The sequence below is a fragment of the Phocoena phocoena genome, chromosome 13, assembly GCF_963924675.1.
Source record: "Phocoena phocoena chromosome 13, mPhoPho1.1, whole genome shotgun sequence".
NCBI classification, from domain to species: domain Eukaryota; kingdom Metazoa; phylum Chordata; class Mammalia; order Artiodactyla; family Phocoenidae; genus Phocoena; species Phocoena phocoena.
Genome location: NC_089231.1, coordinates 69,319,165 through 69,346,531, shown reverse-complemented (window position 1 = coordinate 69,346,531; position 27,367 = coordinate 69,319,165). Strand labels below are relative to the sequence as shown.

The 27,367-nt window shown below is 47.9% G+C and overlaps 1 protein-coding gene across 1 annotated transcript in view; it reads right to left on the bottom strand.

Annotated features, from left to right (window-relative positions):
- Nucleotides 1–12,257: 12,257 nt before the first annotated feature.
- Nucleotides 12,258–27,367, bottom strand: part of TTC28 (tetratricopeptide repeat domain 28) — a 576,727-nt gene continuing 561,617 nt past the window's right edge. The window contains exons 17-24 of the mRNA XM_065889510.1: nucleotides 25,994–26,714; nucleotides 23,532–23,656; nucleotides 21,058–21,289; nucleotides 20,385–20,461; nucleotides 18,853–18,876; nucleotides 18,147–18,276; nucleotides 15,110–15,217; nucleotides 12,258–13,891 (exon numbers count right to left, since the gene is read on the bottom strand). Coding sequence (XP_065745582.1) covers nucleotides 12,258–13,891; nucleotides 15,110–15,217; nucleotides 18,147–18,276; nucleotides 18,853–18,876; nucleotides 20,385–20,461; nucleotides 21,058–21,289; nucleotides 23,532–23,656; nucleotides 25,994–26,714 — 3,051 coding nt within the window. The remainder of the gene's footprint in view (nucleotides 13,892–15,109; nucleotides 15,218–18,146; nucleotides 18,277–18,852; nucleotides 18,877–20,384; nucleotides 20,462–21,057; nucleotides 21,290–23,531; nucleotides 23,657–25,993; nucleotides 26,715–27,367) is intronic.

Here is a 27,367-nt window from a genome sequence, read left to right as displayed (position 1 = left end):
AACACTTGGTGTGGTCAGTCTCTAGCCATTCTAAAGGTGGGAAGTATTTTTTTCATTGTGATTTTAATTTGCATTCCCAGATGACTAATGATTCTGAGCACATTTTCATGTGCTTATTGATCATTTGTATATCTTCCTTCATGAAGTTTCTGTTCAAATCTTTCATCTTTATTGTTTGATGTTTTATTGTTGGTTGCCGGTGATATAGATATTCATTCCAGATACAGGTCCTCTGTCAGGTAAAGTTACCATGAAAAATTATCATGAATATTTTCTTCTAGGTTCTGCTTGCCTTTTCATTTTCTTAGTGATATCTTATGAAGAGCAAAAGGTTTTAATTTTGATAGATTACAATGAATTTTTCTTTTGTAGTTAGTTGGTGCTTTTTGTGTCGTAAGAAATCTTTGCCTGACTTAGGGTCAAAGAGATATTTTCCTATGAATGAAGCTTTATAACTTCACCTTTTATGTCTAGGTTTATGATCCATTTTGAATTACTTTTTGAGTATGGTTTGAGGTAGTCATTGAGGTTTTATTTTTCTAAATGAAATGTAGTTTTAATGCCATATGTTGAAAATACTGTTCTTTCCCTACTAAATTACCTTGGCACCCTTTATTGAAAATCAGTTAGCCATCTACATCTGGGCCCTTTTCTCTCTATATATATTTCTGGACTCTCCTCTGTCTACTATTTGTTTATACGCCAAAACTACATAATCTTATTTACTATAACTTCAAAGTAAATTTTGAAGGCAACTTCTTTTTCAAGTTTGTTTTGACTCTACTAGATTCTTTGCATTTCCAAATAAATTTTAAATTTAACTTGTTAGTTTCTAATAAAAAGTCTGCTAAGACTTTTTCCTGTTGATATTTTCATTGCAATTGTGTTGCCTCTATAGATAAGTCTTGGGAGAATTGACATCTTAACAATATTCAGTGTTCCATTCATCAACATCTGTCTCAACTTACGGCTTCTTTAATTTTTGTCAGCAGTGTTTTCTCGTTTTTAATACAGAAATCTTACTTGCCCTTTGTTAAATTTATCCCTAAGTATTTTTTTATCAACTTTATTGAGGTGTAGTCTACATATTATGAACTGTGACCATCTTGACTGTAGAGATCAATGTGTTTTAATCAATTTGTTTATGGACCTAATGGTAAACAGAATGGGTTTTAATTTTGTTTTCTAGTGTTTGTTGCTAGTATATAGAAATACAATTGTATTTACATTTGGTTGTGATGTCACTTACTTAAAATTCTTTATTCTTGAAGAGTTCATAGCCTCCTTTTTCTCTATATTATTGGCTTAAGAGACCAGTCCAGACCACTATATGTACAAATAAATAAGAATAAAAATTCATATCCTTCGTCACACTGACTGTGTTGTGGCTGCTCAGTAGCCACATGTGCCTAGTGGCTGCTGAATTGGACAGCCCAGCTCTTCATCATTGCAGAAAGTTGTATCCAAAAGCACTGTGTGGAGTGATGGGGTGGCCCCACCTTGGAAGTTATCTCACTGTTTACTCATGGTGTTGTATAACCCATTCTAACAATCTCTGTATTTACAGTAAATTGAAAGTTACATACCTATATTTAAAAGCTTAATTAAATGCAGATTACACTTTTATTTCAGGTCTACCTCATATGTGATGCTATGTGGTTTGTACTGCGTTACAGAGAACTAAGAATTGACCACTAGCTTTTGCAACATTTTGGATGTAGCTCCTGATCTTGTGTTGGGGACAAAAGCGTGATTTGAGGGGTGGTTTAAGAGAGAAGAGGAAGAGTGGAAGTGGTGACACTGAGTATAGAGCAGTCGCTTTGTTCTGAAAGAAGCGGAGAAATGGCATGTTTGCAGGACAGGGATATGGGGTCACACGGGAGAGATCACAGCACGTTAATATGCTGATAGGAATGATTCACCTGAGAGGAAAAATCAGTGTGGGAGAGAGAGGGAGGATTATTGACACGCTGTCGTTCAGCGGGCAACCAAGAGCGGGTCTAGCAAGTGGAGGTGTAGGCCCTGGAGAGGGGCCCAGGTGTCTCCACCTACAGTGATGGGGGGGCAGGCTGAGCGTAAGCCACAGGAAGGGATGTGGGGCTTCTCTTCTGATTGATTCTATTGCTTTTTTTTTTTTTTACATCCAAGCATCCAAGATCATAGAGGCCCCTCACTGGATGGCCTTAGACTTAATGTGTTCTTCCATGTCACGTGTGTTTCTTATTCCTTTGCTGTCGTTTCCGTCTTCAGTTTGCCTCCTCTACAGCCTTCCTTCCTGCTCTACTTCTGACTTGCTCCTTTTGTACCATATGTTCAAACATCCACAGCTCAGGCCATTAAATCGAAAGGAAAAAAAAGTCCCATTTAAGTTAACCCAAGTGGGAAGTAACTGAACATTGAAGTGGAGAGCAGCCTGGAACTTAGCTACTTCAGGGACTTTGTCTTCCTCAAGGCGCCTTTGCATCTGCTCTTTTCTCCTTTCTCCACTGCTGGCTTCCTCTGCTCACTCAGTTTTTGCACCTTTGCACCTCTGGCCTGCACATGGCCATGTTGGCCACTGACCTCAGTTTATATCCCTACCTTTGGCTTTGGCTTCAGCTGCAGAGACCTGATCTAGACCTGGACTGAAATCATGAGAAAAGGAATCTGGTCGCAGGGGTTTTTCCTAAGGTTCTGACCTCCCACAGGATTGGTGGCCCTGCTCAGGACTCATCAGCTGCAGCAGGAGAGTAGAGTCCTTCCACATAGAACACCTCTGCCTCCATATGCTGTCTCATCCCTCAGGCTGAGCCAAGGCACTTCTTAGCTGGGGCACTGGGTAGGGAGGCACAGTGATTGGCATTTTCATTCATCAAGCTGTTTGGACTATTTGTAATACAGGAGAGAACAGAATCTAATTAAGTGAAGTGTACAAAGTTTATTTTATGGACTTTTAAACATCTATTTTAACTTTCTGCTTGTTTATTTTTTATTGGCTACATTCTATTTATCACAACAAACCCTCAGCAAATATTTGTAGAATGAATGACTTGCGAAATGTTAGGTAAGAACTGCCTCTTTTTTCTTAATTACATTGCAATTTTATTTTATATTTGCATTTTTGGTTCAAAAAGAAAATGGCTACAACTTCAGAAAGATCTGGGGACTTCCCTGGTGGCGCAGTGGTTAAGAATCCGCCTGGCAGTGCAGCGGACACGGGTTTGAGCCCTGGTCCCGGAAGATCCCACATGCCGCAGAGCAACTAAGCCCGTGCGCCACAACTACTGAGTCTGTGCTCTACAGCCCACAAGCCACAACTCAGCCCACATGCCACAACTACTGAAGGCTGCGCACCTAGAACCCGTGCTCTATAACAAGAGAAGCCACCGCAGTGAGAAGCCCGCGCACCGCAACAAAGAGTAGCCCCTGCTCGACACAACCAGAGAAGGCCCGCGCACAGCAACGAAGACCCAACGCAGCCAAAGATAAATAAATAATATAAATTTATTTTAAAAAAAGAAAAAGAAAGCTCTGTATATGGAAAAAAAAGTCAGACTTTTGGCAGAATGCTGCCAGACAGATCAGAATTCAAACTTATTTACCTGTCCGAATTAACTAAAAGGGCAGACTTTGAGCCCTACTATTGGGATTTAAAGTTATTTTAGAATTTTAGAACTTCTTATTTAATATAAATATATTGAGAATATTTATATATTTAAGAACACTATTGTTCCCTTAAGCCCAAATGCACAATTGCTACAAATCTAATAAATATCTTGAGATTGGATGCAAATTCATTTGGGAGGCAAAATGTTTCCTCAATGCCAACATGTCCCTTTAATGTATTTGGATCTGGATGTTTCGGCCTTATTTGCTGGAGTGGATGCAGCATTAGACTGTCAGTTCCCTGTTTGCCATTATTTAGTATTAGAGGCTGTTAAGCATGCATACTTACTGGGAAAGTTGAAGAAAGGCTTTAAATTGAAAAAGGTACCAAGCTGTGGTGCTTGTCCAGACATCCTGAGGTTAAAAACAACAAAGTGACTATAAATAAAGCATTAGAATACTAATATTAAAAAGCACCACAGGGCTTCCCTGGTGGCGCAGTGGTTGGGAGTCCCCCTGCCGATGCAGGGGACGTGGGTTTGTGCCCCAGTCCGGGAGGATCCCACGTGCCGCAGAGCGGCTGGGCCCGTGGGCCATGACCGCTGAGCCTGCGCATCCGGAGCCTGTGCTTCGCGGCGGGAGAGGCCATGGCAGTGAGAGGCCCGCGTACCGCAAAAAAAAAAAAAAAAAAAAAAAAGCACCACAGTAGCTAAGAACAGTCTTGGTAGTACCTGTCTCTCATATTAGCTGTCAGTCAAGGTCCCCAGCACATAACTAGATCTTCACTAAGGGCCAGTCTCTCCTTCAGGGAAGCATCTAACAAAGCATGTATTCCATAACTGAACATGCAAATTCTCGAACATTAACAGATAATATAAATTATATTTCCTAAGGTAATAAACACCACACGATTGTGCTAAAAAATCTTTGCATGGTGCTGTGTTAACCTTGCGTCCTTAGATCTACGCTACAGATTATTGTACTAAAGTCAATTTCTACTTTAACATTAATAGCAGGATATAGTTCTCACGTTGTTTCTTAAGAAATGATAGAACTGCTTGGAATTTCCCTTACGTTTGCATACATATTTCATTGTTCTTATACTAGGAGTGTAATAGATTTGCTTCTTGTCTAATTACAATGTAAACTGTAGAATTCAGCACTCCAGTTCTCAGGGTGGTAATGTGCTCTGTAGTTTCATGCTGATTGGTTTTACTTATATGAATGTGTTTATAGATGCTCCTTAGGGCCGGAGCTCTGGCCCTTAAGAATACCATGTGCGTGTTCATCAGTAAAGATAAGCACCAGTGACTAATAGATAGATCCACTTTCAATCTATGTTTTCCTAGTTTTAAAAACACAAGGATTTAATGGCCAGTATTTTATTTCGGATTTTTATATCTAGATTCATAAATGAAACGGGCCTATCCTTTTCTTATACTATCTATTGATCTTAGAATTAAGAACACCATCATGGAGTGATTTTAATATCGTTTATTTTTATATTTTCTTAAACAATTTGAAAATACAGAGTATCGCTGGTCCCTGAAAGTTTGGTGAAATACATGTAAAACCATCTGGGCCTGTATTTTTTGGAGAGTTGGATAAAGGACAAGGAGTTAGGATTACCATTTTAATTTTATGGGCTCTGGTTTTTTTAAGTTTTCTTTTCCTTCTTGCACTAGAGCTTTTAATAGTTTTTCTAAAAGTTTATATAATCTAATTTCTTGTTGTATAGTTGCTAATAACATTTTCCAGTCATTCTTAAATTCCTCATGAAATAGTTTGTATGTGAACAAGGAGATGTATGCTGCAGTTCTTTGCAGTTGAAGTCACTTGCTTATCACTCCTGACTCTAGTTCCATTGCTTCCCTCCCCAAAGGTGGCACCACTCCTGCACCTGAGGTCCATTGTTCCCTGCATTTTTGGATTCCTCAACTACATATGTATGCCTAAAACATAGTAGGTATTATTTTGCATTTTCACATATATTGGCATAAACATATTCATAGTATTTTCTTATTAATTTTTGCTGCATCTTTAGCTGTAACCGTTTATCCTTTGCTCTTTCTGTCTCAAATACATACACGTGTGCATGCATGCACACAGTCAGCCTTCCCAGGAATTTGTGTATTTTTTCTTTTTGGCAGACTTTACCCTTCTTGATCTTCTGTACTATCTTTTTTTAAATTAATTTCTAACTCTTGTTATTCCCTCCCTTCTTTTCTCTCTGGGTTTTTCCTTCTCTCTGGGTTTCTCTTGTTATTCCTTTGCTAACTTCTTGGATCAGTCACCTAGCTCAGTGGCATCATTCTTTATGCACTTGTACCACAGCACTGGCTATTTAGGATGGCATCCCTCCTCATTGGTTAGGGCTTAAACAGTTACATGTTTAAAATTAACCTTGAAAATAAACATTTAGGGCTATAATTTTTTTCTTTAAAATGCCACGTTAACTGCATCCCACTAATTTTTATGAAATTTTAAGTTAATTTTATTCTTAAGCTATTATATAATTTATATATTTCCTGAAAGTGGCATGTAAGCAGAAATAAAAATAAGTATATATATTTTACTTTATCAGGTGAAAATGAGATTGTTTGTAGTCTATTGTGCAAACTTCTGGTCTTGAGTAGAACAAATAAGAAATACCTCTGTCATTAGTAAAAGTAAACCCCAGAAACTCCCAAGGTGGCACTGGAGGCATCTATCTGTTTAGATACATAATATTTTCTCATTTCTATTATGAATTCCTCTATGGTTCATATGTTATTTAGTGCATTTTAAAATATTCTAAGTGGTTGGCAACTTTTCGATTATCTTCTTGTTATTGATGCCTAACTGAATTGTATTCTCATTAGGTTGGTGGCAATGATATTGATTGCTAGAGGCCAGAACATGGTCTATTTTTCATGAAATATTTTGTGTGTGCTTATGAAAAATGTTGATTCACTATCAGAAACTAGGTTCTCTCCAAGTCATAAGCCTGTTTGCTGATTGTTTAAACCCACCATATATACTTTCTAAATATTTGTCTAATTAACCCATCAGGTACTGAGAGTAAAGGGTAATATCTCCCATTATAGTAGTGTAGTTTTCCAAACTTGTAGTTCTGCCAATTTTTACTTTATGAATTTTAAGGCTATAATGTTAGCTGCATACAAATTTAGAATTTTGCCTTTCTACTTTTTTTTTAACATTAGCAAATGGATCTTTGTTTTTATTAGTGCCTTTTACTTTAACATCTATTTTACTGATTCTTTACTGTCAGTCATTTGGGGCCCTTGTGCTTTGGTAGTTGGGTTTTTTCTTTTCAAACAGCATTTTTTTTTTTTAACATGTGGCATGTTGCCATCATCTGTCAGGCTCCTTTTTAATTAAGTTTAGTTCACTTACATTTTTAATAATTACTGATTATCACTGATTTTTAAAATTTATTTCATCTTTCTTTTCTCCTCCTTTTTTTTTTTTTTTTTTTTTTTGACTTTTCCTTTTTTATTAATTAATTTATTTATTTTTGGCTGAGTTGGGTCTTCGTTGCTGCACGGGGGCTTTCTCTAGTTGTGGCGCGTGGGGGCTACTCTTCGTTGCGGTGCGCGGGCTTCTCATTGCGGTGGCTTCTCTTGTTGCGGAGCACGGCCTCTAGGCGCATGGGCTTCAGTAGTTGCAGCACGTAGGCTCAGTAGTTGCGGCGCGCGGGCTCTAGAGCGCAGGCTCAGTAGTTGTGGTGCACGGGCTTAGCTGCTCTGCGGTATGTAGGATCTTCCCGGACCAGGGCTCGAACCCGTGTCCCCTGCATTGGCAGGCAGATTCTTAACCACTGCGCCACCAGGGAAGTCCCTCTCCTCCTTTTAAAATAGTTTTTGTTGTTCCCTCTTTTTTTAAGTCAACTAAGTTTTTTAAAATTTATTTCTCCTCCACTAATTAGTTTGGTATAATCCTCTATTTCTATTTTTTTTGTGTGGTTATGCATACTTAACATACTGTCTCTAAAAATCTACTTTTCTCTTCCCAAACAAATAACACTTTAACTTCCTTGTTTTAATTTTTTATTGCTACCCAAATGAGACATTACTCTTTTTATATAATCAATGCTTGTTTTGATTTTTTTTCACATTCACCTAATACTGTGTTCATTATTTCTTCATGCATCTCAGACTTTCACAGGTAGGACTGTTTTCCTTTCTGAAATACAGTTGTGCTTTGAACAACATCTGGGCTGGGGCACCAAACCTTTACACAGTAAAAATCTGCATATAACACATAGTCCGTGCTTCTTATATGTGGTTCCTCACGGCTCCTCCATATCCATGGCTCCACATCTGCACATTCAACCAACAGTGGATTGTTTAATATTGTAGTATTTACTACTGAAAAAATTCCACATATACGTGGACCTGCACACTTAAAACCTATGTTGTTTGAGGGTCAGCTGTACTTCCTTTGGAAGTTTCTTTTAGATACAGGGATCTAGTGGTAATGAACTCTGTTTGTCTACAACCATAGAATTTTCTGTCCTGCAACACAGAAGATCAGAAGCATTTAGCCATCTAAACCACTACCACCAACCGGTACCCAGGGCTCGGGGCCAGATGAGCTGCATGCAGGTCCGCTCTGCTGTGCGTTTTCTCTGGCTCTGCTCCTGGCAAATGTGAGGCTACAGTGTGTTTATAAGGATAAACTCCAGACAGAAATACATGCTCATTAATGACACATGACCACTTTGTGTACTGCAAAGAAACCTAGGAAGTGTGGAAAATGCATAGAAAGTGATTCAGATACAGTACTTAAAACCAAAGGAATTCATGCTTTAATAGACACTGAAATCACAAAGGAAGGCCAAGTGCCTTAGCAATCTCAATAAAAATATGAAGTTCTTTTTACATGGTAAATTTCATAATATAAAAAGTTTAATGCCATCTGGAAAAACTGTAATTTACAAAAAAACAGTCCACGTAGGCCAAAGATGGCTAACACTGCATACAAGGGGCATGAGTGCCAAGTGGGGAAGGCGTCTGAGGAGGGGAGATGTGACCACGTGTGTCCTTACATGGAACATCTTTGAAGGGTCTGGCACAGACAAGGGCCCAGTTCACAAAGCACATGGACAGTTCTTTTAGGTAAAACAACAAAATATGTGATGAAAATTATACATTTTTCACATTCTGCCTACTTACTAAATGCAAACCAAATTATTGTGTGGCATTTTTTCCAGCCTGAACTGAAACTAACGAAGTGACTGTTCTCCTTGTGGTGGGGGTGCAGGACAGGCACTGAGCTGGGGACTTGCCGAGGTGACCGCCTACCGGGATTCACCGGGACAGACAAGCACAGCGAGGACAGCGTGTGCAGCAGCGCGTGGACCAGGGACCGTTTCAAGTGGATGGAGGTGAGAACTTCTTCATTTTACTACACACCAATACCAAAACGCATCAAAATGTAAGCTTGAGTAGCTAATTTCGTCTTGGTATATTGACTTAGTTAAAGATCACTGAAGTAGTTGCATGGTTCACTGGTGAGAAGTAAGACAGATTCGACTACCTTGCTTTGTGGTCATACCAAGGTTTCTAGGAGAGGGAGATTTTATTGCTTGTATTTGGTGTATTTGCATCTGATGGAGTAGAGTAGGGGCAGGGGTTCCAGTTTCCTGAGCTGAAAAAGAAATAATATCCAATGCTGTCTGCATACAGTGAGGAAAATTATTTTTGTAAATTTCACCCACACCCATCGACTCCTTCCAAGTGGGGCAAAGAGCCGAGGACTATGCAGGGGTCATTCGCTTCCATCCACATGGCTCAGGTTCCCACGCATTCCTATCAGTTTTATCCACAGCCTGACACTCACTTTCCCTAGATTGTAGAAACAAAACATTATGCTAATTGTGTTTTCTGTCATCTATACCAGGAGTCAGCAAACTTTTTCTTAAAAGGCTAGATATCTTAGTTTTTGTGGACCAAGAGGTAAAATCAAAAATATTATGTAGGTATTTATTTATATAAATATTTTAAAATGTAAAATCCATTCCTAGCTCATGGCTGTAAAAATCTGGGCCTCTGACCAGATTTAGCCTGTGGGTCATCATTTGCCAACTTCTGATCTGTACAAAGAATTTGCAAATTATACAATCTCACATAATTTTTAAGTGCATACTGTTTTCAAGGCAGCCTGAAAAATTCACCTTGATTTTACATCCATTTCACTTGTATAGAAAACACCAACACTGACAGTAAACATAAAGAAGCGGCGACTCTACAGTGATTTTTAGATTGGTCCTATTATCTCATCATCTTTGCTTTTCTTCCTTGAAACTTATATCTAGGACCAAAAAATAATCATATATTCCATTTGGCTTTTCAACATGAAACCTACAACAACAAACGTATTTAGGACTAAAACCAGGTTAGGGTCCACGAGTCCTCCTCGCTGGCTTGGTAACCACAGGGAAGCCCTCTGGGTGGTGGAGGATGTGCGCTAGAGGGAGGCCTACAGGGGTTGTGCCCTCGTCCTCAGGGATGGAGCAGAGACCCGGCCTTTCCTCCAGGGCTACTTGGCACTTGGGAAAGAGGCTGAGAGTTGCTGAGAAAGGAACAGCCTAACTATCTATATGTGGATTCAGAAATTTACTTTGAGGTTTATTTCTTGTTGTTGAGGACCTGATTTTTCTATCTAAATGCACAGTGCTATAAACTTGGCTTTTATTTGCTACACTGGTACTTTTATTACCATTTATAAAAGACATAAAGACAACCTCATAGTTGCTTGCTTCTTTATAAGTATTTTTCTTCCAGTGTTGGGATCAGGGTTAGAATGGGACATACTTTTGCTTTTGTCAACATGGCTGTTGGGTTAAACACAAAAAGCTTCTATGACATAGCTCAGGAGAGTAAGACAAATTGAATAAATATTATCGCTTCCTCTTTTCAGAGTACAGTGAGGAACAGGGCAACTAACTGGTCAGTGTATGTTTATAAAGTGAGATCCTATCCAGGGTTAAAAACTCCCTGGAGGTCTTGATGTTAGTGTCCCTCCTGCCAGGCCCCTCCTGTCCACTCCCTGTGTGGCTCGTGTCCTGGGACAAGAGGCTGCCCACCGTTGTATGATGGACCCTCAAAGTGAGGATGGTAGGATTTCAATTTTAGAATTACCTAAAAGAGGCTTATGTAAATTCTCCAACTAAGCTTAGGACTAACATGATTTTCAGCACTTCTTTTCTTTATTTAAATATGTTAATGGTTACCCCTACCTAGACTGTTCTTTTGTCTTGTCCCAGCTGGCAACAGTATCAGTGAACTGACATAGCTATAGGAAAAGTCCCTCTTTTTTTTTTTTTTTTCTATGACAACACTTTTAGGAATATCTCTTTCCCTGTTCAGCAGTAATTCAGATGTATATCCCAGCAGAAGGCCCCCTGCTTCTGAGGCTGTGGACATTAAAGTCTTCTGTGTGTGGGGGAGGGGATTTGTCCTTCGGACCACAGGAGCAAGGGGCACTGGTCACACTAAGATGAGGGTCCAAATGCAGCTCACAGATGTGAGGTGCTGGGATTGTGGGAACCTGGTGACAGATTTAGACAGAAGGGGTTTTAGAAACCTGGAGTTGGGAAAAGATAATAAAATTAAGCAGGTAATAAAGGGAATAAGAGCTGGAAGGCTAGATTCTGGTTAAATCTAGTTAGCCATGGGATTTTTCTTTTGTTTTTCTGTTTGTTTTTTGGTTTTTTTTTTTTTTTTTTTTTTGCTTATAAGGAAACTGAATAATTTCAAACTCCCCCCTCCAAACTTGATAATTGCTTATTGAAGACTATTCAAAATTTGACATTTTAAAAAACTTTTTGAGCTTTTAAAAATAATAGCTATAAATGCAAAGTACTGTTGAGAATAAAACCAAGTTGTTTATCCACGTACAAAAAAGGTCAGTAATGTTTTAAAAGCACAAAGTTGCATTTTTAAATCACAATTGCATAGTTCTAAAATGCCTGGGTAAGAGTTACATAAATTTTTTTAAGAAAATTCAAGTTTGGTTGACAGTGGGGCCCCAGGGACATTTGTAGCCCTCAAAGAGCAGAGTTCAGGAAGTGAATTATTGCCTTGTTACTCTGATGTTACAATATCATGAGACCAAAACTGCTACAATTTAATTATAAATCATTGGCATTTTAAAAACCAGTATCCTGTTTTTTGGCTACTATAACACTTTCACGTAGAACTCAGAGAGATTTTTATATACCCTACCCCCAACCAGCACCTGAAAGCCTTAAAAAAGCTGTTTGTATTTCTATGTATAAAAGGTACTGCATATATACCTCTTAGCAAAATATGTGCTCCCTTTCTCTCCCCACCCCAGAACCATGACCATTTTGTACAAAAATCCTGTTGAAGAATCACATCAAAGATGAGAAGCAGGGAGTTCCAAGGTAAACATTTGGTGACGTGTAGAAAATTCCATGAGCCTCCTGTACCAACCCCACAGAAATCCTGGCTTTTGGTGAATCTGGCCCAGAGTCCCAGAGGGGCTACCAAGTGTGTGTGTGTGGCGTCTGGGAGTGGTGGCGCCCGCGCCCCGAGAACACCCATGCTGGGGCGGCCACGTTCAGGAGCAGGCCAAGTGAGTGCAGAGAGCTGGGCTGTGGGCCGCTGTGCTCCAAGCCGGTGTTGGTGGGTATAAAAGATGTTTTAGCATTTAGAGGAAGGAAAAAATCTTCCTGGGGACAGAAACTTGTAGCCGTTTCCAGAAGGAAGTCTCAAAGGGCGCGTGGGCACTGCGGCAGGAGGGCCGGCGGGCAACGGCAGCGTGCTCAGCGAGGTGGTCTCCGTATGCCAGTGTCCGTTGGGAGGGGCTTTTGGGGGCGTTTCCCCACATTGCTGCAAAGACAGCTCCTTAAGTTCCAGCTTGTCTGCTCCTTCCTCCTTCTTGCTGTGCCGAGGTGACAAGTTTAATAGACTGAGGACATCTCTCTTGGAAGTCATCGTTCCAGGGGTCCCCCGGAATATTTTCATTGGTCCCGTGGAATGCTGGGGTGTGCTCTGCCAAAACATCTTCAGGTTGTGTACAGCCTGCACCTTCTCGTCGATGGCTGCCATCTTCAGCTTGTCTATGTCAGGAGCGTCAGCTGGACTCGAGCGAGCGGAGCCAGCTGAGGAATAGGAGAGAGCTGGGGACGGTGCACTTCCAGCAGGAGACTGGTGGCCTGAGCTCGGGGACATGTTCCTTGGTGATTTGGAAATGTGAGCACTGTAAGGAGAGCTGGGATACTTCAGCTTAAAGAGAGGCTGGTCGGTCAGGGAGGTCTGGGAGTCAGAGCCGGGCGACGGCCGGCCACTGTGCTGGCTCGGGCTGTCTTTGATGGACGCCTCTGAGGCGGTGGGGCTGCTGTATCCTGAACTCACCTTGGGTAGTGAAGAGCTTCTGGCTGGGGGCTTTGGTTTGATAGTAACTGGCGACAGCTGGCTCTTCTGGTGGGAGAGGGCAGGCCTGCTGAACGCACTTGTTTCTGACGCTCTGAAGACAGCAGCGCTGTTGGGCACGGAAATGCCATCTTCAGGATTAGTGCCCTTACCTTGACCACTACCCCTCTGAAGACGTTCCACCGCAATGAGATGGCTTTGTGTCTCCTCTAGAATCTTCTGGGCCAACTCTTGTGGATCAAGCTTTGGGTTGCTTTCTTCTTGGGATTTCACGGTACTATCTGTTTCTGTGCTAGACTGGTCTGATTCTCCTGTATCTGAACTTGCTAGTTTTCCAACCTTCTGGAAGGGTGAGTTTGGGCTGGGAATCAGAGTCATTTTAACTGGAGAGTTTGGAGTGCTTATGCTCCCCTTGGAGCTTACCGAAACTTTCACGCCGCCAGCTGTCCCGACGCGGGACTGTTTGTGATCTGGTGAGAAGCGAGTCTGTCTGTTTTCTTGGTAGGCCGCCAAAGGCTCAGTGCTGATGATGGAAAACCCTTCGTATTCTTCTTCGTCTTTGCTGTCTGCAGGGCGGGTCTGGGGGGACAGCTGGCTCCGAGGCAGGGTGGATCGCTGTGGGAAGGCGTTCTTGTTCTTGGACCGGTCGTAGTCCTGCCTTCCTGGAGGACCTCCGCCCTCTGACCCACCCTCAGGCTTGGAGACAAAGCTCATTGAGGAGGCGATGGAGCTCAGACTGTACACAGAGATGGCATCTGAGGCTATGCTCTCTGCACCGGTGGGAGAGAAAGGAGGGTGCTGGTAGCCCAAGGGCAGAGCATTGGAGACAGACTGGGCTGAGGCCAGAGACTCCAGGGAGGATGAGCTGTCAAGGCTGAGGCGCTTGGGCAGCTCAGTGGAATCTAAGACAAAACATAGGTGCCCAGAGGACAGTTAGAATTCTGTATGGTTCTTATTTTTCTTTCACAAGCATCCTTATATGCACAGAAGCTAGCAAAGCATTATGCAAGTGTTACTTATACACAACTTGAATTCATCTTATAAGCCTGAAACACACAGTCCTGTTGCAAAAAGTAAAGCTTACACTGGGTACAAAAACACCCCGAGAGTGCCCACAGCCCTGTGCGCTGCAGACCCCACCATGTGCCCATCTCCACTCTGCTCCCTATCTCACGGGACCCCATGGCAGCCTCCTGCTCTGAATGGGGCGATCTGTGATGCCCCCTGTCCTAAACCCTCACGCGTCCCTTCCAGCTCCGGCCCCATCGCTCCACACCCCAGCAACCTCCTCTCCGCACGGCCTCTCCTCCCAGCTGCTCTTAACCCACTCCAGTCAGGCTTTTGTCCTCCCCAGTTCATGTAAAGGTTTAACAGTGGCCACCAAATCTGGTATTCTGCACAGTCAATCAATCATGCCTGGCCCTCGTGGACTGATCCTTCCCGGGCCCCTCCTTATCTCTGTGACCTCTGACCTGACCCCAGGAGCGCCCACAGGACACAGTCCTCTTCCCCTCGGACCTACATGCACATTTATGTCTCCACACTGGACTCGTCTAACCAGCTGCCTATGAAGGTGTCCAAGAGGAAACTCAGACCCCTCCCATTCCTTCTGCCACTTTCAAGGTCTCAGCAAAGGCAGCCCCATTCTGGCAGCTGTCCCAAAGAACAGGATATCACCTTTGGCCCTCTCTGAGCACATTTATCAGCAGGCCCTGCTGGTCACCTTCAAGCCTTGGCCACTATCCGAGCCAGCATTTAGCCTCACTTGGCCTCTTGAGAATGGCAGGCAGGCTTGCCCCAGGGTCTGAAAAGTGCCTCGCAGGCCCGGCTCTGGGCACCACTACTCCCTCATCATCTCTGCTGCGATGCCACCCTCACTTCCTTAGTCCCTTAATCTGCATGTTTTCTGCAGAGCACATGGTGGCACCTCATCTAACATATACTACATGTATGCTCATCGTAAGTTGAGTTCCACGAGAGCAGGGAGTTTGTTTACTTGAACATTCCGTAACACACAAAAAAGGTTCGTTCACTTAATTCTTCCTCTTCCCAAACCATAATCAGGGTCATGCCCATGGCTCCTGGGGGCCACTTGGGGTGGCGCCACACGGAGCTCTTACCGAAGAGTGCGAGCAGGGCTTGGAGCGCAAAGTGCATGGTCCGTCGATTGGCTTGTTTCCCGGTTTTCAGGATTACTTCCTCCTGACCAACCTCACAGAGATCAAAACCTATAGAAACAAAGAGTATAAACACCTGCTTCCTTAGGGAAGATTCCATGTCCTAAAAAGGATTAGGGCTCCTCATACAGTCCCAGGGGAACCCCTGCAGACCCCTCAGAAAGCCCCGCCTGGGCCCCCCACCTGCACGTCAATCATGTGAACGTCAAGTCACGTGAACCAACGGGGGCCAGCTCTGCGACCATCACACCTGCTCAGCGTGACCTCTGTCCCTTCGTAGAGCGCTGAACTGCATTTCTCCAGAGGAGAGGGTGGGAATTAGTAAGGCTCATTAACACTTGTCTCCATTCTTTTGCAGAAGAACAGTCCACTTAAAGAATACTGTCCAGGACAGACAATGGCCACTCCGTTTGGCATTAGGTCCAATATTTAAAGCTAGTGCAGGGGAAGGTGGAAGCTTCTCAAGGGCAAGGACAGTGTCACCATGTGTGGTCAGTGTCTGCCACAAGGGCTCTGAGATGAGCTCTCTCTGATGCTGCAGAATCTGCTGTATTGGCTGAACTGCCCTGCAGGCACTCCACTCCTCTCTGCCAGAGCCTAAGGGGCTGCTCCTGAGCCTAGCAGTTCTGATGAGACACGGAGCTGGCACAACCAAGGGCCGGAGCCTCCTGAGCAGGAGGCTGCCTAACGAGCTGTTGCCACAGCACTTAGACTCATCAGGGGCCGTTACAGAGGCAGCCAGCACGTCTCCAGGGAAGAATGTAGGAGGAAGAAGCCAAACAGACACACCACAGCCAGTGCTGCGTCCATAGGCGGTGCCACCGAGCAAGGAGTTAGGGCCTGGGAGCCTCAGCATGGAACGTTCCGCCAAAGGAGAAATCTGTCTCTGCCTTTTTTATTCTTGTAACTCTGATATTGGTTCTGACACTATCATTCCTTTGGGAATTAGATTCAGTATAGTAGCCACTCAGCATTCGGGTTGCTATGGGACATTTTCCTCTCTCAACTCAAAAATAAACAGTCCCTGAAAACAACAGGAAGGTCTCAGGGAACTCAGCACTTTGAAAACGAATATCTAATAATATAAATGTAACATTTTTAGTTAGAAAACTCTATCAATCAAAGTAATTTGAACTGGTTGCTCTAATAGAACTTAGTCCTCTAAAGAAACCACAGCTCTGTGATGGGTGTGATGGTGCCAAGGGCTGGAGGGGGCGCTTCTCCCCAGTCTCAGTCCAGAGGACTTAAAAATCAGAAGTATGTACACTCAACTCACCCCTTGAGTATCACTGGGATTTGCAAAGTACGGAGACGTAGAGGAGCATCAACAAAAGTCACCTAGGATCCCAACACCAGAGAGAGCCAGTGACACACCTGGCAAAGGGGCATCAGAAACAGCCTGTCCACAGGGGAGGAGGGCTGGCTCCGTCACACCCGCACTCGAAGGGGGGCTGAGGCCCTGCTTGAGGACAAGAGCTTTTACTTTACTTTATACAGAAGGGCCTTGGCTTCGTTCTTGCCTCACCCTGCAGCCCGTCACAAAGGTGAAGAGACCCAACCTGGGTGTGGACCTGATCTTTCTCACCCTTGCTCCATCTGCTCCTGACTTACCTATTCAGATATAAATTTACTATGTTTACACCAAGAAGCCTATGTTTTAAGTCCACAGAAAACAAGCAAATAGTACAAATCATAAAGGACATCAAAGCATCTACTCACAGGGGATTTGGAGCCCCTGCGGGGCTGTGTGGCTTTCCCCCTTTACCTTCAAAAACAAATGGAGCCTGCCCTAAGCTGAGTTGGGCTGGGAAAGGTCATCTACAAATGGACTAGCAAAGATGGCCCAGTACTGAATAGCCAGGCCTCCCAAGCAGAAGAGACGTTCCTTAAAAAGGAATCTGCCCTGCCATGTTGGATGGCTGGTCCTTGTACCAGTGAATCCAGGCCATGTCAACCGCCAAAGACGCCCCACTCCATCAGGTTAAAAACCAAGGGACTTCCACTGGCCTCACAGCCCCAGGATCTACCCCATCCTCTGTCTCATCTGCCCCCGTGTCCCCTGCACCTTGCCCAAGCTCACAGACACTCTTCCCTCGGCCTGGATCTTTCATCCACGGGCTCTGGGCCTGCCAGCCTCCCTGCCTCCACCCCTCCAGCACATCACTGTGACCCTGATGCTTTTGTCTGTCGTGGTGCTTCCTCACCTGAGGTGCTCCCCTTAGATTAGGTCTTTCTATGTCTGTCTGTCTCCCCCTCTAGCATGAAAACTCTGGTAAGAGGGCAGGGCTTTTTGTCCTTTGCTCACTGCTGATACCCAGTGCCTAGAACATTGCCCGACATAGAACAGGTGTTGAAAAACAAAAAATGTGTGGAGTGAATGGCTCTCTGGTAAGTCACACAGGCACTTAAGTGGGGCAGGAGGAGAGCAGCTTAGCCTCTCAAGATGTTTTATCAACAAACGCACCTGTGGTAAGAAAAGAGCGATATTGTTGGGAGCTGCCTCAGTTGGGTTACAATGTTGAAAAAGGAAGAGTGTTCTGGATTGAAAGAGGATCCTGAAATAAGCAGTTCTAGGTCCCTGTGGTCAGTCAAAGGTGGTTTCAATTGTGTTTTTTTCTGCCAAGTTCCAGTAGCCAGTGATAGGGACCAATATTGAAATCATTATTTTATGCCTTGACTGTATTTTCTTTAATCATGGCCTGACTCCCAACAATACTTGAATCTAACAGATTCATCTTAACGCAATGACTACAAATGGGAGAGAGGAAATCATAATGTAGGGAGAGTGGGACAAAGCTGGAAGGCCATTTGGAAATTGTGCTAAAGCACTAGAGTCTGCATTAGCTATTTTTAAGTAATAAACTAAGAAAACACTAAGACCCCTGAGTCTATCAACTTTACCCAATAAAAATGAGAAAAATAGGTTTTTTTAAAAAATAGAATGAAAGAAGCCAATGACATCAAGGATGCTCCATCCTACCTAGAGCCGCCAGGAATTCGTGACATCCCGGGAGCCGCCACAGCTGGACGCTGATGGAGACCTGAATGGGGGCTGATGCGAAGTCCTGCTCCTTCTCGCCGGCCTGCAGCTGGACCAGCACCTGGTGGAGCTGAGCGGGGAGAGCGTCAGCGTCCGCTGCATCTGGCCCCCAGGGGTTTGTCCCCAAGTTTCTCTTGTGTAACCTGTCATTATCATCGCTAATGACCTTACACGTGGGTAGCATCTGAAATTCTCTTTACGGTGCCTCCATGCCTACTGTCCTGCTGTCCTCTCTGTGGGAACTCGAGGCCCAGCCCCCAGGCAGGGTTTCTGCTTCCAGCCTCTTCCCTCGCACACTGGCCACGGGGCTATGAGTGCAGGAGGGGACTCGGGGCCTAGAGGAGGGGTGGGGTCTCCCAGACACAACCTGCTGAATGTGTGAACTCCACCCGGGGCCTCCTGTGGGTTCACAGTGTGTTGCTCCTGCCCCTGCTGTTCTGAGGGAACTTGAAAGGTCAAATCAAGAGCACAAGAAGGGTGGAGCAGGAAAGGGGAGCCAGAGCGGAGACGGGGCAGACCACCTGAGCCAGCGGCACTGCCCCCCCAGCCTGAGCGCGTGTTGGCGAGACAGCAGTGCCAGGGGGACCTCGGGGTGGGCGGGTTGAGGGGCTCACCTGACAACAGTGCTACTCAGAGTGGTACTCACCATTCCAACCATATTTTTAACAGCCTTCGGCCAGCAGATTATAAGAAGAAGAAAGAAAAAGAGAGAAAGAAGAGAATTTAGACTTAAGCACAGGTAGTTACGCAACACAAGCTGATCACTGCTGTAGGAAGCACCACACCGGGCCCGCGGCTCTGACCCGGAGGGGAGAGGAGTGAGAGTCAGCAGGGACACACAGGAGAACGCACAGCCACGCCCAGGCCAGACACGCGCTGGGGGTGGGGGTGGGGCCAGGGTCGGCCAGGCCCTGCCCTTCCTCGCCAGGAGAGGGGGAGGGGCACAGTGGGCGCGGATAGGCCACTCTGTAGAGCAAAGTCCACTCTGGTTCCAGAGTGACTCGGAAATGCCTACCATCCCCCAGCCACTGGGGGCGGCCCAGGAAGCTTCCCTGTGGAGGTCCCTGTGCTGCCACCGAAAGCTAGAAATTCAGCTATTGGCTGTTTGGATGCTCAGCCTGGCCCTGTAAATGTAACTCTAGCTTTCTCTTTTTGTAGAGCACAGGCTTGTAGCCCTCCTGGGTTCAGGATGTTTAAGTGTCTTCCTGATTCTATTCAACAAGCAGGTCTAACACACTTACTACAAAGTAGCAGGAACTCAGTGAAGGGGCCAGATGAGTGAGCTATGTTCCAAATCCAAGCTGGAAACCACCCCAGGTAGGGGGAGGCTCCAGGAACCAATCAGATTTGCAGAGGTTAACCCTAGATGGAGCAGCTTTATTTCCACATAGAAACAGTTCTGCTAAAATGAAATCTGCTGGTATCTAATAACGTGTATTTTTCAAATTATTACACTGTAAGGTGACCAGAGAAAACTGCTCTGTGCTCTTTAGGGGTTGCTACACTGTCACCCCAGTGCTTGTTCCAGACCCTCACTGGCCAGTAGGAAGATCAGAAGCTCTTAGGCCAAGTTGGGAAGGGCCTACATGATGCTAAGGGCTAGAATCCTCCAATTCTCTGAATTAGATCTCCATTCTCCTAAAAGCACTTTTTGAAAAGCTGCTAAGCAGTATCTTTCATGAGACTCGACTTTGTGTTCACTGCTGTGCCTCAGCGGTGGTTTTGTTTCAGGCAGAGGTCATACTTTGATCGAAGTATTGGAGCACCTGTAGCCACCCTGACGGGATGGCCCTACACCTGCTGGCTTGGGTAAGGTGGCTGCCACACTTGTCAATCAGCAGAAACAGTTGGTGGTTAGGGGTGATGAGGTGCAGGAGACCACTGAATGGAGAGTTCAGGAAATGCCCTGAGATTACAGGTGACTGGGGCCCCTTAAGCATCCTCTGAGGCCCTTGGGACTCAGTGCCCAGGGAGGACGCTGGGAGAACTTGCTCCTCTGTGCCTGCACCTGCTGGAGAGGGCAGTTCCACTCCCAGCCCTTGCCTTTTCCTTCTCATTACAAAAGCTGACAAACAGCAGTGAGGCATCACGTGCAGGTTCCTATTTGGGGCCAAATCACTGTCTTTCCAACCCGGCACAGTCCTCAGACCTGGGCTCAGCTGTCCTGGCTCAACTCACCCGGCTGATGAGCTGCTCGCCCGTCTCTGAGGCAGTGATGAGCTTGCAGAGGGCTTGGAGGGCAGGGTTGGGCAGACCTAAAGCAAGGAGGAGGCAGGCGTTATCCGGAGGGGCCTCTGCACCCACAGTCCTGCACCTTCCGAGGGGAACGCACGCACCCCAAACGCTCAGCTTTGGTGGCATTTTCAGAAGCTCGGGACAGCCAGACGTGTGTATCCGTGTCTGGCTTGTCTCTGAGAAGGGCAGATGGAGGCAGGGCCAGTCCTGACCCTGCTGTGTCCTCCAGGCATACGGTCACATGCCAGGACCCCAACTAGTCACTCAGGCAGCATCACCCGCTTCGAGTGAAACACAGAGGGCAGCCCTGAGCATCTGTGTCCCGCGTCACCCTGGTGTCAGCCACACAGCTCTGTCAGATCCGAAGCTGCTGAATAAATGTTAACAGCAGCTACTGTTTGCCCAGCAAGACCTCGCGTCACCCCAGAAGGGGCAGAGGATATGTTGCCATCAGATGGAAACACTAGGTCAGGAGCGCTCCCTTCACCCAGATCAGGAGGAGTCTGTGTCTGGGACTCCTCAGCACTTCTCAGGAGACCCTTGCTCCTCCCCACCTGAGACCCAGCAGGGACCGCGGCCACCCACTACCCTGCTCAAGCTGTCAGCCCAGGCTCACCCAGCAGGGACTGGATGGTACTGCTGCACTGCTGGAGCCGGTCGCCCGGGTCGGAGGTTGGGAAGAAGACGGCTGCTGGCAGGCCACTGGCCGGGGGGTCCAGCCGGAAGCCCACGGCGGTGAGGAGGGCCTGCCAGCCAGGGATGCCGCCCACTTTGTTCTCCACGCTCTGCTGGGATGTGTACATGGCGTTGCGCTGCCCGTTCTGAATGCGCTGCAGGGACTTCTCCACCTGCAGGGGAGGGGGGAGTGAGGTGCCACTCTGCGCGGGGTGGGCGGGGGGGGGACCCTCTTTTCTCTCCAAGTGGCTTTGGGGGAACACAAAGCCCACGTGGGAAGCTCTGCAGGGCTGGCAGCTGCCACCAGGCACCCAGGCCTGAGGACCACACTCTGCAGCAGCAGCCAGTGTCTTGCAAGGGAGGGGCTGCTACCATCAGAGCCGAGGGCTGGAGACTCAGAAGAGTCCTGTCCCTTCCTTAACCCAGCTCCGGGCTGTCTTCCACAGACACTGAAGTGACTTGTCTGAAAACCAATCTCCGGCCAGGGACCTGCCCCAAACCCTGCAATGGCTGCGCCTCGTCACTAGGATGAAGCCTCAGGCCTTCAGGACCCCCTCACTGCTCGTGCACCTCACACACACCAAGTAGTGCCCACCGTGGGGCCTTCGTCCCCCAGGCCTCCGACTCCTCCTTCATCCTGTAGCGCTGACCTCTGGAACCTGTGTCCACCTGCACGCAGGCCCCTTCCACCTTCCAGGGCCTAAATCAGTGCTGCCAGGTAACTGCCACCCTAACTCTCCCAGGGAGTGTCCACAGCACCTGCAACAGCCGCAGGCCTTCCCTCGGTGGTTTTTCTCTCTAAGGGAAACCTCAGTCCCTCTGAGATGTCACCTGCTCTGGGGCACATGTGCCGTCACTGGAGGGGAAGGAGAGTTGTCCGGGATGTCACTTGAGACTTCTTAGAGTAAAACCCTGGGATGCTGGGGGCTGACATCAGAGGCTGGAGGAAACGCACGTTCCCCGGGCAGGACAGACCCCCGGGCTAGAAGGGCACTAGAGACACTGTCCAGTGGATAGTTAGAAAGAGGAAAAGACTGGTGAACTTGACCCATGGCCCCTACACTCACCCCAGAAGATGAAGCCAAGAAGAAAGAGAAAACCCTTAGATGTACTCGAGGGGCCTCAAGGCCGAATGGGAGTGAAGAGGCCTGGCTCTTGCTCCACGGCCTGGCCTGGGAGGAGAAAGCAAATGGGCTATAGCAAGGAAGAAGGGCACCTCTCGGGGCGAGAGGGACCTGACAAGGGTCCTAGTGCTGAGCAACATAAAGGCTCCGTGCAGCTTCCAGGCACAGGTTAAAATCAGTTGAGAAAGTCTTCCCCCAAAATTCTCAAAGCACAAGAGCATGTCCACCCAGTGGCAGGCAGCGTGGGTGCCTTGCGTCTGGCCCAAGAGCTGTCAGAGGTTTCAGGCTCCAGCATTCTTGTTCACACACTGATTTTTGTCAGGCCTGAAAAAACCTCCTTCAGGCAGACCTGAGCTCAAGAAATGTCCGTGACTGATCCCTCACTGGAGTCCACACAGAGCTGATGCCCAGCCTCATGGGCCGCAGCGCTCCCCTGGCCAACGGAACATGCCCACCCAGAAGCCGGCCCCAGCCCACTGCCAGGACCTGTGGAGAAGCCTTCACTGGGCCCTTCCCTCCTGAGCACAGGCAGAGCCGTGTGTGCACCTCTAAGCTATGGGGTGGCTGTTTGCCTTGGGTTTGGAAAGAGCTTGCTGTGGCGTGGGCTGTCCCCTGCCTCACGGGGTCTGGGCTGGGGCTGCACTGGTCTTTCTGGCACAGAACTCCAAGGAAGCTAAGAATTCTAAATTATCTGAAACTGCCTTCCAGGTTATCAAGGTGGAAGGGTGGAATAAGTTTTATGTCACTGTTTCCTGGCCTGATTTATTTATAACCTTTCAATTCTGTAGAAAATGGCGTGGGGCCTCTGTGTTCTCACCAGGGCCCCACCAAGAGTAGGGTTGGGCTTGGACTCTTCCAACTGAGTTTAGGGAAAGGCCAGTGTCCTTTGATTATAAAAATACCAGTTCCCAGCTACTGGGATCCTATTGTGTGCCATCTACTCACCTTTTCTCTAACCCTCACGAGAACCTTGAAAAGGTAAAGTTTTATCCCCCCTTCTACTCGAGGAAGTTGAGGCTCGGAGAGCAAGGTCACTTGCCCAAAGCCATGGGGTGGAAGCACCTGTGGTCAGGCCCTGCTCCAGGGCCCCCCTTGGCCACCCCCACAGGGTCTGGGCGAGGATGGCTGCAGCCGTCGGTGTGACACTGCACACTGTGCCCACCGCACAGACATCTGGAGACACCGTCCCCTCCACCTGCTCACGTCTCCCGGTGCTGTGGGATCCCCTCCACCTTCGCCCTGCTCCTTGTGCATCTCTGGCCGCCTCCCGCGAGGGCCCTGCGCCCCTTACCAGGTGCAGCAGCACTCGCAGGGCATCCCGCGCCCGCTCTGGGTGCTGGAGGATCTCGGTGAGGGCCTGGCCGATGAGCGAGGAGGGACTGTTGAGCTTCACATCGCTCCCGATGAGCAAGAACCCTGTGGGGAGCCCAGAAAGCACCTCAGAGTCGCCCTCACCCAGCCCAGCTGGTCTCTACAGCTCATTTGTGCCACAGAGAGAGAGAGGCTTGCCAAGGACAGCTGCTCCACGGGCTGGACCAGGACGGCTAACTCACTGGGGCAGTTTGGTACTCTCTTGCTGGGTGAGCTGCTCAGGAAAGCTGCTGAGGTAACTGCGCAGTGAGCAAGGCAGGAAAAGGCTGTGTGGCCCCCAGGGGCCTCCCTGGCTTGGCCACCATCCTGAGAAGTGATCTGCCTTGTTTTCCCTGAAATTAATCTGTGTCGGTCTGGAATGTGCCCGGGGATGGAGGGGCGGGTGTGCCTGACTCCTCGGGGCCACCAGACGAGGGGACAGGAGGAGGTATTTCCCAGTTGTAAGATGAGCAAATGGAGCCTAGGCTGTGGAGGAAGGAGCCACATGTCTACCTGGATCCTGTCCCCCTTCCTCCTCCCCAGCACCCACTTCTATAAGCAGGGCCTGGGGGAGGTACACAGCGGAGCAGCCTCCCCCAGCAACTTTAGGACCAACCTTCCCCAAGTAATGGAGGGGAATGGTTTTCTGAGAATGAATGTGCCAAGCCTGTTTTTAAGGGTAACAGGGCAGCATCATTAAACACCATTTCCCACAGAACAGAGTTGACTTTTCTATCTATTGTCTGTCACTGAAACTAAACAATGACGAAAATACCACGTCCGGAAGATGGGAAGATGCGCGGTGGGGTTGGGAGGCCCTGTCAAGAATAAATGGCCAAGCACAGGGGCTGGGTCCGCACAGACCCTGCAGTACATCCTGTGGGACCACATGGCGCTCAGAGCCCCTTCTGACTGCTGAGAACAGATATAAACAGACACCATGTGCTGAGAACAATCATGGAAACCATGGGCGTGATCGCCTCTGATTTCCACATCTCTTGGCAGAAGAAGTCTGGCAACATGGCCGGGCCCAAACCCGCAGGGCCTGCCTGCCCCGTGCCTCACAGATGGAGGGCCCAGTCGTGAGCTGAGGGCTGCCAGTGAGGAGGCCTGCTGGACCAACTGAATGTTTCTCTTCAGCCACGTGAGGAAACAGGATAGATTCTGCTTTGAATTTTGAATACCTTTTTGAACAAGACCACAGCTATGAGGTGTTTGTGAAGTAAACACGTTCCACTCCTCATCAACATGGCTCACCCACCCGGCACCAGCCCTTGGCCGTGGGCAACTTCAGCGCCACGCCCAGGGTGGCCCCTGCGGGCTCCTGTTTGCTGGCCACTGGGGCCGGGACACCATGGCCCCGCTTCAGGGCTCGCCCGCCTTTGGGGAACGACACCAGCAACCTCAGCTCACGTCAACTGGATTTACTTTGAGGGGAAGAGTAAGGTGAAAGTCATTTTGTTCCCAACTTTTAAACATATAAATGAATGGTATATTTTTTTGCCATTAAAACAATAAAATGTAAATGTTTGAAAATAGTATTTTTGGTGTTCCTGTGCTTCTCAAGGTTTAAGACACTCATTGTGGCATTGGTGGGATTGTCTTCTGCTCTGGAGGTCCTGGGGAGGTGTAGGGGCCAATTCAGAGAGACCACCACAAACCGAAGGATCATGAAGTGTGTCAGCAAAGCGGCCCTGCCACAGGAGAGGCCTGGGTCTCAGCCTGTCGGGGAGGGTCTCCCGCATGAGAGGGTCCACAGCGGGTCGCAGGTCATCGCACGGAGCTGAGCGGCAGACCAGATGTCACAGGGAACATGCTCCCTTCACCCCCAGGCCCTCATGCCCCTCACAGGGCCCTGCGGTGGGACCACCGGGCACACACGCCGCTGGCCCCTCATGCATCACAAGACGTTCAACCCATTCCTCAGACTGTCTCAAATGTGGACAGGGAGATGGCAGCACCACCACCGTCATCCCCTTGGTACCACTGAGGACACTGAGCTTCAGGGAGGGTAAGGAACCTGTCTCAGGTCACACAGCCTGATGTGGAGCTGGACCAAACCCAAGTCCTCCGATGACCAAATCTCAAGTCTTTCTGAACACACTGACTGCCCTTTCCTACAGTCTGGGATTTCACATGAGGGCCGTAAAATGGGTCACCCAGTATACACGACATCAGGAGGGGCTCGACATGTGCTCTGACGGCAAACTCTTCTGGTGCTCCTGCTCACGAGGCCACTTTAATGCCACAGTGAGGAGAGGCTGACTTGGCTCCGCCAGCGAGGCTCCCTCCCTGAGCCTTTCCGCACTGTCTTTCCCCAGCATCCCCCCCCCGCCCCCGTCCTCACACCCCACCGCCCCTGACTGCACCCCCAGGCCTTCTGACAGGTGCCCAAGCCCCTACCTGCCCAGTTGGAGGGGTGTGAGAAGGCCTTGCTGCTCTGCACCACCTTCATGGCCTCGCCCAGGGCCGCGCTGGCCTTCAGGCCATTCAGCAGGGACGAGTACAAGGCGTGCAGGAACATCTTGGAAGCAGCCACGGGCACAGGCCACAGAGATACGAGGACACACTGTGCGCCGGCCGCCAGGAAGGCCCGCGTCAGCGCGATGACCCCGTCGGCTGTGACCTTGCTGTTGGACTCCTGGGAGGAGCCGAGAACCACCAGCTTCACGGGCAGCCGCAGGTCCAGGACGTCGGCGGCTGTGAGCAGCAGCTCCTGCAGCGGTGGGCAGTCCGAGATGCTCTCGCCATCGCTGGTGTCATCCTGCACCCGCAGGGACTCAGGGATGGTGTAGGGGTGGCCGAAGGAGCTCTTGCTGCCAGCGGGGGTGCCTTCCACACTGGGCGTGAGGACCAAGGCCGACAGTTTCCAAGAGATGTGGGTGGCAAAGTGGACGCACTCGGCCTGGGTCAGGGCGCTCATGACCCGCTCTTTGGTGGCCACGCTGCCCACCAGCGGCTGACAGCCCAGCAGCTCGGACACCATGTAGGCCTCCTCCTCGGCTGACGGCATCGGGCCCCACAGCCACCTGTCCATCACCGCCGATGGGAGCTTGGGGTTGCCGACCACAGCCGCCATGGACGTGGAGCTGGAGTAGGCGGGAGGGTTCTTCCGCAGGTGAGACTGGAGGGGAGGGAAGACAGCGGGCCACCCATTAGGGCTTCTCTGGGGCAGGCAGATGCCAGCTCTCCAGCAGGGCTGCATCCAGCGTGGCTCCACCTGATCTCCTGATAACTTTGTTCACTCTACTTTTCAAGACCTTTTTGACACAGGTGCATGTCTGACTGAGAATCACACCTGCCGGTGACAAGCTCTTGAAAACAATGAGACCAGATAGATGGCAGGAAGACCCCTTGACGTTTGTCAAGCCGGAGGGGGGTGGGACAGGGCATGTAGGAGGTGAGGGTGTGCAGGGCAGGATCACCTGCCCTATATCTCCCTCCCACAGGCTCCCCTGTGAGCCCCTCAATCAGGGGGAACCCACTCCTGATGCAACAGGGGCTCTGAGGGGTGATTTTGTTTTAACTTGCAAAAAGCAAGTCGCAGGGGAGACAGGGCCAAATTAAGTCCTTTAGAGGCACTACAACTGGAAAGATGAATAACATCACTGAATTATAAAATCAGCATAAAGAAGCCCAACAAAGTTCTGATTTTCCCCTACGATGCCTTCTGATGTTTTTTGGGGAAAACATCACGTATCAAATTATTTCAAAATAATTTTTTGGTGTTTCCACCTGGTGATGCCTTAAACTGGGAAAGAGAAATGCCTCTCGGGT